Source organism: Periophthalmus magnuspinnatus, chromosome 1, assembly GCF_009829125.3.
Source record: "Periophthalmus magnuspinnatus isolate fPerMag1 chromosome 1, fPerMag1.2.pri, whole genome shotgun sequence".
Taxonomy (NCBI): Eukaryota; Metazoa; Chordata; class Actinopteri; order Gobiiformes; family Gobiidae; genus Periophthalmus; species Periophthalmus magnuspinnatus.
This window is the reverse complement of record NC_047126.1, coordinates 30,091,253-30,101,676: the sequence shown is the minus strand read 5'-3', so window position 1 is coordinate 30,101,676 and position 10,424 is coordinate 30,091,253. Positions and strand designations below refer to the sequence as shown.

The 10,424-nt window shown below is 42.5% G+C and overlaps 1 protein-coding gene across 1 annotated transcript; it reads left to right on the top strand.

Annotated features, from left to right (window-relative positions):
- Positions 1 to 434: 434 nt before the first annotated feature.
- On the top strand, positions 435 to 10,185 carry LOC117376007 (presenilin-2-like). Its single transcript, XM_033972414.2, has 12 exons — positions 435 to 495; positions 1,568 to 1,656; positions 1,936 to 2,070; positions 2,425 to 2,621; positions 4,777 to 4,918; positions 5,871 to 5,938; positions 7,285 to 7,505; positions 7,582 to 7,680; positions 8,130 to 8,189; positions 8,297 to 8,383; positions 8,570 to 8,685; positions 9,476 to 10,185. Exons 2-12 carry the CDS (start codon positions 1,606 to 1,608, stop codon positions 9,629 to 9,631), a joined length of 1,332 nt encoding a protein of 443 aa, XP_033828305.1. The 5' UTR covers positions 435 to 495; positions 1,568 to 1,605; the 3' UTR covers positions 9,632 to 10,185.
- Positions 10,186 to 10,424: the final 239 nt, after the last annotated feature.

Here is a 10,424-nt window from a genome sequence, read left to right as displayed (position 1 = left end):
TGTTTGCTGTTGTTCTGATGCTGCTGTTGTATATATTTTCTACCTATAAGTATTTTGTTTTATTTTTTAAGCATATCTTTTTAACTTTGTGCATGCCTTTGTTTGTATTTATTCAGTGTGTTTTATGTTGCACTTTATCACCGAAGTAAGTTGCTAGTTTGTGAACTGTGTTCACAAACGATGGCCATAAAAGTCTTCTGATATACATAAATTCATACTTACTACATTGATTGTTACATTTACATAGGGCCTAATTAAAAATTGATAAACATGCATTTGTCAGAATTCAAATAATGTATGAAGCATTTACCATCAATAATATTAAACTTTAATAATACTGATCAATATTTCAGGGAGCCTAAGCGGGGACGTCATGGTGCCTCCTGGTGGTCACGTGTTGCGGGTCAGCTGATTTACACTTCCGTGTCTGTTCCTCGCTGTTGTTTACATCTGCTGTGCCTCGTTTTGGTTCGTACATTTCGGCTTTAAATTCAGGTAACAGCTGCTTTTATCATGTTTGTGTGTAACTCAACGCTTTCTTACACAGCACAGTAAGGTTTTATCGCGTTTGTCTGTTCAGAAGACTCAAAATAGCCGGTTTAAATGCAGTCCTCGCTCACTACGACTAACTTTTCAATCTCAGATGTGCGCTAGGTTTGGTTGATTAAAGTGTGAATAAAACGCGAACAGCGAAGTGAAAATAGTCAGTGCAGTTTTGAAAAAGCTTCGGACTCTGATTTAAGTCTTAAAACAAGTTAAAACTATATTATTACATGTGCCTTGCCCTGTTTTAAGTGTAATGTTTTCAGTTCCCCTTTCATTTAAATGGGAATCTCCTGAGGCGCTGGGAAGAATAGGGTCACTGTGGAAGTAGAGCCTCATAACTCTTTGTTTTGAATGAATAATCATCATATCATGTTCCCAGATGAAAATAAAATCATATATGCCCTTCTTTGTTTTCATATAACAGACTATTGAGAACTGAGAAACCCATTTCAGACCAGTGTTGCACAACTAGGTATTTTTTCTAGTCAAATTAGTCCATACACAAGGTTTATGTGGAGAAGTTTGTCCATTTTGTTGTTATGTTTCTTTATAGTTTCTGGCCTTGTAACTTTAGGGTTTGTCACATTAACTAGAAAGACTAGAAAATTGATCCAGTTGCAAACCGCAAGACTAGGACGCTTTTGTGGAACTGTGGATTATTATTACTCTGCAATTGCAATCAAAATTAAACTAAAACCTTCACACATTTAAACGCGTTGTCACCACAGACTTAACTGACTGAGGTTGGAATCATTTTTATGTTAAGTGCGCATGACCCTTGCCCTCCATGTGCATACTTTTTACTGTTTAAGTTTATATCTCCATTATAACCTCAGTAGAATTTGATGGGAGACGAAGCCTTATATTTATGCGTCAGGCCTGAACAAAGATGTGGCTTGGTCAAATATTTGATTGATTCTCTGTACTGATCACCAGTCTGTGACCCTCTGCTTTGTGTATGTCTTGATATGCGCCCTGAATACCCCTGATTTAGGAGTGTGTTTTCTTTGTTTACCTGTAGGGGTAGGCGGAGGAGACCTGTGACCCGCAGTCTGGTGTATGGCAGAGACAGAAGAGCTCAGACCAGATCAGGACCCACTCATAGCACTGGTTATTATTGTACTTCTACTGTAGCATTTGCTGTTTAACTGTGAAATTGCAGATTTGCTGACTTGGTTTATGGTTAATATCTCAGAGAAGACACTGAACTGTGTGTCAGTTTTTGTTTCATGTGGATAAGTCCAATAATAGTAATTATAGAGATATTAACAATAAACCATGCCAAAAATCTGCAATCTCGCAGTTAAAACATAAAATGTAAATTCCACTATAGAGACTCATACAGTGATGTCACATGAACCAATGGACTCATTTTGATTTTGTTTCCAGGAGACGATGAACGTGTCGGACAGTGAGGATGACTGTTACAATGAGAGAACAGCTTTGGTGCCTTCAGAAACCCCACACTTCCAACGTACAGTCCCTGACTTAAGCAACCACCACGACTCCCCGTCAAGACACAGGGTAAGTACACTTTAAAGTGATAGTATGTAATAGTAGAAATAGAAAGTTAAAACCAATTGTCAAGATTGTCACCATGGTACCTATAATAAAGAATGTGCCGGTCCATCAGACATGTTGTGAGTGTAGAAATCTACTCAAAAACTCAGACAAACTAACAGGGAGCAGGACATTTTCATTTTCATTTTCCCTTTAATACGTTGATGATTGGGCTTTATCTTCCATATCCATCTTTATATGTTTATATGTATGTTATATTTACTAAATTGATTTGTAAATGAAAAAGAGAAAACATAATAAGCATTTGGATATTAGATCTAATAAAAGTACAAATGTAATATACTGTGTGGTTTTCAGGGCGTGTCCCGGAGGGAGGGGCCTGACTCAGCCTCCTCACTGGACGGGGAGCAGGAAGCGGACGATGAGGAGCTGACGTTAAAATATGGCGCCAAACATGTGATCATGTTGTTTATCCCTGTGACGCTGTGCATGGTCGTGGTGGTCGCAACCATCAAGTCTGTCAGCTTCTACACTGAGAAAACTGACCAGCAGCTGTAAGTCCTGGTTTAGTTCTGGTTTAGCACTGGTTTAGCCCTGGTTTAGGCTGGTCTAGCCCTGGTTTAGGCCGGTCTAGTCCTGGTTTTTAGCCTAGTTTAGTCCTCGTTTAGCCCTGGTTTAGCCTGCTGTAGACTTGCTTTAGAATCAGAATCAGAATCAGAAGACTTTTATTGCCATAGTCTGTGAACACAGTTCACAAACTAGGAACTTGATACGGTGAAAAAGTGCAACATAAACACACTGAATAAATACAAATACAAATAAGAGCATGCACAAAGTTAAAAAGATATGCTTAAAAAAATCAAATGAAATACTTGAAGGGAAAAAATATGTACAATAGCAGCATCAGAACAACAGTGCAAAGTGGCTTATTAAAGTGACCGGTGTTATAAAGTGTCCAGTTTAGTGCAGATATTATAGAGTGTTCATGAGACAAACAGCAGAGGGGAAGAAACTGTTCTTATGGCGAGAGGTTCTGGTCCCAATGGACCGTAGCCTCCTGCCAGAGGGAAGTGGCTCAAATAGTCCATGTCCAGGGTGAGAGGTGTCAGCTGCTATACGGCCTGCTCGCCCCTGAGTCCTGGAGACGTACAGGTCCTGTATAGATGGAAGGCTGCAGCCAATCACCTTCTCAGCAGAGCGCACAATGCGCTGCAGTCTCTGTCTGTCCCTGGCAGTGGCCCCAGCGAACCACACAGTGATGGAGGAGGTGAGGATGGACTCAATGATGGCCGTGTAAAACTGCACCATCATCTGGACTGGCAGCTTGCGTTTCCTCAGCTGCCGCAGGTGGAACATCCTCTGCTGGGCTTTCTTGATGAGGGAGCTGATGGTCGGCTCCCACTTGAGATCCTGGGTGATGCAGGTGCCCAGGAAGCGGAAAGAGTCCACAGTGGTGATGGGGGAGTCCGTCAGGGTGAGGGGAGGCAGGGGGGCTGTGACTTTCCTGAAGTCCACGATCATCTCCACTGTCTTCTGGGCGTTGAGCTCCAGGTTGTTACTGCTGCACCAGGACACCAGCCGGTCCACCTCCCTCCTGTAGGCAGACTCATCGCTGTCCGAGATGAGTCCGATGAGGGTGGTGTCATCCGCAAACTTAACCAGTTTGACGGAGTCGTGGCTGGAGGTGCAGCAGTTGGTGTACAGGGAGAAGAGCAGGGGAGAAAGTACACAGCCCTGTGGAGATCCTGTGCTGATAGTCCGAGTGTCCGAGACATTCTTCCCCAGCCGCACGCGCTGTCTCCTGTCTGTCAGGAAGTCAGTGATCCACCTGCAGGTGGAGTCAGGCACGTTGAGCTGAGCGAGCTTGTCCTGGAGCAGAGCAGGGAGGATGGTGTTGAATGCAGAGCTGAAGTCCACAAACAGGATCCTGGCGTAGGTTCCCGGGGAGTCCAGATGCTGGAGGATGAAGTGAAGGGCCAGGTTAATGGCGTCGTCCACAGACCGATTGGCTCTGTAGGCAAACTGCAGAGGGTCCAGGAGGGGGGAGGTGAAGGACTTGAGGTGGTGCAGGACCAGGCGCTCAAATGACTTCATGACTACAGACGTCAGCGCCACAGGTCTGTAGTCATTAAGTCCAGTGATCCTGGGCTTCTTGGGGACGGGGACAATGGTGGACAGCTTGAAGCAGGCTGGGACATGACATGACTCCAGGGAGGTGTTAAAAATGTCCGTGAAGACAGGAGCCAGTTCCTCAGCACAGTGTCTAAGGGTGGAAGGAGAGACACCGTCTGGGCCCGCGGCCTTAGTCCTGCTTTAGCCCAGGTTTAGACTTGGTTGAGGCCTTCTTTAGTCCTGCTTGCTTTAGTCCTGCATTAGTCCTGCTTTAGTTCTGTTTTAGCCTTGGTTTAGTCCTGCTGTAGACCTGCTTTAGTCCTCAGCACCTCAGTGCTCTGGTGGGTTTTCAGTTTTTTTTATCATTATATGTTTGTTATTGTATGAACCCATGTGAAACCATGTTGTTTTGGTTAAATATGCACCACTGTTGTCATAGTTGGTGTAATAGGCAATCTGCAAGTAACCCACTCAAAGTACATACAGGACCCGCCTTGCAGTCAGTATAAATCTGGCATTAGGCCTGGTTGAGACCTAGAGTCCTGCTTTAGTCCCCACTTCAGACCTTGTTTAAACATGCTCCTCTGTATATTTCAGGATCTATACTCCCTTCAGTGAGAACACGTCCTCAGTCGGTCGAAGACTCCTGAACTCGGTCCTAAATACCATCATCATGATCAGTGTAATTGTCGTCATGACAATCTTCCTGGTGGTGCTCTACAAGTACAGGTGCTACAAGGTACAGGACATGCCTACTGTTAAAGCTGCAATACACAACTTTTCTCTGTAAAAGAATACATTTCATTTTAGATAGAAAGCGGAACTCTGTGGCACAATCAAACCGCTGTCTGCATCTAATTATAAAACATTTTCAGTGAGCACAAAACAGGAAGAAAGAATTGTGTGCATAGCTTCATAATAATAAAAAACCTGTTCCGGCATTACTTTTGCACCTTAACCATTAAACCCTTTAGTATATTAGCCAATGTTTTCTTTTAAACCACTTTATGATGATGATGTTTTTAATCAGCTCTGTAAATTGACCTTGAGGGCTTTGGAAGGCGCCTAGAAATAAAATAAACTATTATTATTATCATTATTATTATTATTATTATTATTAAAGTGTTTGTGAGAGGCAGGAATTAGTTAAGAGTCAGGAGTAACAGATTCAATATGTACTTCCTCCTTTTACATTTAAAAAAATCCCCTCTGCTTTAAGCCTCATCTTTTTGCTTGACTTTCCTACAGCATGTAGGGGTGTGATTTTTGTCACAAAGTTGTTCTTTTACAAGACACTTACTGGGGAGAGAAACAGTATTTACTCATAAGAAAACCATTGGTAATGCAAAGGCAAAAGCTCTCAAAACTATTACATATCTCTATGTTTCTGATGCAAACTGCACTCACAAGACTACACCTTCTGGGGAATTCATGCAAAAACAACTATTTATGCAGAAAAGATACTATAAATTAAACTTGTGATTCACTCAATCACTAATGTCTCCTTTCTGCTGTTGTTCCATATGAATCCTTATAATCTAAATGAAATGATTATTCGACTAATACAAATTTTGGTCAACTAAGACTCCACTGACCAATTAATGGACTCAACAACTATATTCCTACTTCTGATCCTCTCCTGCATTTTTCGTTCATCACAGTAACACGTTTATTTGCATCTGACTCCTCAGTTCATTCATGGCTGGTTGATCCTGTCATCTCTGATGCTGCTCTTCTGGTTCAGCTTCATGTACCTGGGGTGAGTTCACCGATCTAATGTTCTATGTTATTACAGATGTGACGTAAAGAGTTTGGGAGGGGAGTCAACCGTTGCTGGGATTCAGATGACATCGCAACGTTCTAGTGTTGTCACGATACTAAAATTTAAAATTAAATTTCAATACTCGATACTCAATACCAATTTCGATAGCACAATGATAGCTAAAAATAGTACTTTCTTTTATATTTCCACGTGGCCTTATATCTGTGTAATACCTCAGTCATCTAGGTAGGTTCCATAGTGGTCCATGGGTGTATGTCTGTCTGTGTGTCTTATACTTGTTCTGATACAGCTCAAGATCATTCTAAAGCTATTCAGGAAAGGTTAATTTCTGTCCTGTGAATGTGTTTTTTGTTTGTTTTTTTTTTTTGTATTTGTACCTGCTCAAATTAGTTTATAGTCGCATGTAGTCATAGGTTTTAGTATGGGTCACTAACTGATTTTCAGTCCTACAGTATTCTATTTCCCAATAATTAATACAGATTGGCACAGCTAAATTGAATACTGTTAAAATGCAGATTTCTGTTGTAATATAGTCACTAATAGAAATGATCAGGTTCAACACTTGGATTTGAAATTGGATGATTTAATTTCAGATGGAGGCCAGGGGCCTTTATAATTCCATGGGAGATTCATTGTTTTTGAAAGAAATATCCAAACGTATTATCCAAAGTTGAGAGGAAATGTTCAAAAATACAGGTAGTAGCAGTGAGTTATAAAACAGAATACCTCTACCTATGTCATCAACACCAAAAATTCCATCCAAAATGCAGGAACAATTTATGCTCAAGGTACATATTTTTATGGCAGTATAACCTTCATGCTTTAGTCCTGCTATAGATCTGGTTTAGCCATCACGACTGCACCAGGACTAAACTAGGAATGAATCAGGATTACACCAGGACTAAACCAGGACTAAACCAGGACTAAACCAGGACTAAACCAGGACTAAACCAGGACTAAACCAGGACTAAGCCAGGACTAAGCCAGGACTAAGCCAGGACTAAGCCAGGACTAAGCCAGGACTAAGCCAGGACTAAGCCAGGACTAAACTAAGAGTAAAGCAGGACTGAACCAGGACAAATCCAGGACACGAACCAGTTCTAAACCTGGACCTACAGCTGCTAGTTAAGCTGACAGACTTAATAGTTGTGACCAACAAAATGAAAAGTAAAAACTGAAAAAACTGGTAAGACTTTTTTGTAGAATCTTAAATATTACAATGTTAACTATGTTTCAGTGAAATGAATAGTCTAACCAGTCATATACAATTTAAAACCAAATGTGATTGTAAACTGTAAACTTTTTTCTTTGGTTGTACACAGTGAGGTGTTTAAGACGTACAATGTGGCTGTAGACTATCCCACTGTGGCACTGGTCATCTGGAACTTTGGGGCTGTGGGGATGGTGTGTATCCACTGGAAGGGGCCTCTGGCTCTGCAGCAGGCCTACCTCATCTTGGTTAGTGCTCTCATGGCTTTGGTCTTCATCAAGTACCTCCCTGAGTGGTCAGCCTGGGTCATCTTGGGAGCCATTTCTATCTACGGTACCTTTTTGTTTTTGTCTTATATTTTAAAGTATGTCTCAGCTCAGTAATTGCCATGTTGCTGTTACGTCTGCAGACCTGGTGGCGGTGCTGTCTCCCAAAGGGCCTCTGAGGATGTTGGTGGAGACAGCGCAGGAGAGGAACGAGCCCATCTTTCCTGCACTTATTTATTCCTGTGAGTACTGCTACTGCTACTACTACTATATGGAGCGTCTCCTCCTTTGCGGGGAACGAGCCTGAGGTTGTCCATTAGTGGCTAGATATAGTGCATAGCTTAGGCTCCCGAACCCAACTCCTCAAGAGGGGCTGGAACCTCCACTTCTCGTTGTCCAAGGGGAGAGGCTGATGTGGGCTGATGAGGCAGGAAGAACTGCCTCCCCAATCTGAACCTGGGTGGTGTTCTGTTATTGGACTTCTGTGTCACAGTTTGTCCATAACAAACACCATGTTCAAGCACAAGGGTGTCCATCAGTGCACGTGGCACCAGGACCACCTGGGCTGGAGGTTGATGATTGACTGTTGTCATCTGACCTTTTTCGGTAAAGACAGGGCCAGGGCTATAGAGCTCCACCTTGTGGTTAGTTGTATTCACTGTTTATCTTAACATTTTTGTGTTTTGTTCAGCGGCGATGGTGTGGACCGTGGGGATGGCCGGTCCAGGAGATGCCCATAGACCAGACACAGGTGAGCCTGTTTATTCAGATTAACTCCACAGTCCTCTTTCCTCAATCTCAATGACCCCATGAAAGATTAAACTACTGCTATTTAAAGGTGATTTGGTCTTTTTGCAGAGGAGGGGGCGGAGGACAGAGCCAGAGGGGCGGAGCCTGAGAGGGCGTCATCTCGAGCAGTTGCAGAGGAGGAGCTGGAGGAGGACCGTGAGTCACTAATGTTCATGTTCATGGTGTAGAAGCTCCAACTCACCCTCACTCAGTGCTGATATGTTTAAGTCCTGTCTTCTGATGGATACAATCAATATAATAATAATAATGATGTTAATCCATCATAAACATGCTAAAGCGAGCCTGTAAATGTGCTATAATAAATGTGTGTGAATGTTTCAGGAGGAGTGAAGCTGGGTCTGGGAGACTTTATCTTCTACTCGGTGCTGGTGGGCAAAGCTGCAGCCACTGGAGGAGACTGGAACACCACACTGGCATGTTTTGTTGCCATCCTCATTGTGAGCCACTTTCTTTATTATTATGTAGTATTAATGTCTGTAGATAGCTGTAGTTCACTGTAGCAAGCAGTGTTTTTTTTTTTTTTTTTTTTTTATTAGTGCAGTGTGGTCCAGTTCTACATTTGTCACTTTTTGGAGCATTTGCATAATGGCAACGTAATGTAATACATATTTCTGGACTAACACACATACCTCAAGTATCTGGCCACTTCTGCAAGACCAAAAGTCACACAAGTAACTACAGTTTTATGCAGGTTTGGTCTCTTGGGTTTCCTGGTTAAGCCCTGGTTTTGTCACAGATTAGACCTGGTATAGTTCTAGTGCCAGTTATAACACTCTCTCCTCTCTCCCCCCTCTCTACATCCTCTCGCTCTCTCTCCCTCTCCCATCCCTCCCTCTCCTCTTTTATCTCATCTCTCACTCTTTCTCATCCCACTTTTATCTCTCTCTCTCCCCATCTCTCTCTCTTTCTCTGCCTTTCTCCTCCTACCCCCCTTTCCTCGTTTATCTCTCTTTAATCTTTCTCCCTCCCCCTTCCTCTCTCCCCTCCCCTTTCTTATATCCTCTCTCTCCTTCTTCCCTCTCCTCTTATATTCCCCATCCCCCTCTATTTTCTCTCTCTTCTCTTTTTTCTCCTCCTCCTTTCATCTCCTCCCTCTTTACTTCCTACCCACTTCCCTCTCTCTCCTTTCCTCTCATCCCCCCTCTCCTTTTTTCTCTCCCTCATCTCTCTCCCTTGTTTTCTCTCTCTCTCTCTCTCTCTCTCTCTCTCTCTCTCTCTCTCTCTCAGGGCTTGTGTCTGACGCTGCTGCTTTTGGCCATCTTTAAAAAGGCTCTCCCCGCTCTCCCCATCTCCATCACCTTCGGACTTGTCTTCTACTTCTCCACCGACTTCCTGGTTCAACCCTTCATGGACAACCTGGCCAATCACCAGTTCTACATCTGACAAAAGCCCCACCCCCTCACACACCTGGGAACAAGCTCCACCCACAAACTACTGACAGACAACTTGACCAATTAAACGTTCTACTCTCTTGTGGTTCCAGACGTACATTTTTTAAAGCTCCTGTATTCTGTTAAACTGCCTTTTCTCTATTAATGCTGGTTGTAGACAAAAAAAGGCCTGGAGGTTTTTACCAAACACACATTATTTCAACTTATAATATCAGACATACCAAAGCTCAAGTGTACTTACATTAATAGTTTTCATTTTGTTCCGTGCTTTAGTCCTGATGAGTACTTGGTTTGGCCCTGTCCTAGTCTTGGTTTAGTCCTGGTCTACTCCTGGGTTAGTTCTAATTAGTCCTGGTTTAGTCCTGGGTTAATTCTGGACCAATTCTGATTCAGTACTTTTCCTAGTCCTGGTTTGGTCCTGGTCTAGTGTGCATGTAGTACTTGGGCAGTGTTAAGCAGAATATTGGGCCTTAAATGTTTATGTCTAGAGTTTTCCTCATATCAAAAACCAGAACCATGTCCATTTTCAAGCTATAACGTATTTTGTGGTCAGTTGTTCACATCTTCAAGCTAGGTTCTGCTGCTGATGAAAAGCATTAAAACAGATGGTCTAAAGGTCAAAAATAATGTATAATGTATAGTGTCAAATGCTGTATTGACACTAAAATACAGCATTTTATACATATTTTTGACCTTTAGACCATCTGTTTTAATGCTTTTCATCAGCAGCAGAACCTAGCTTGAAGATGTGAACAACTGACCACAAAATACGTTATAGCTTGAAA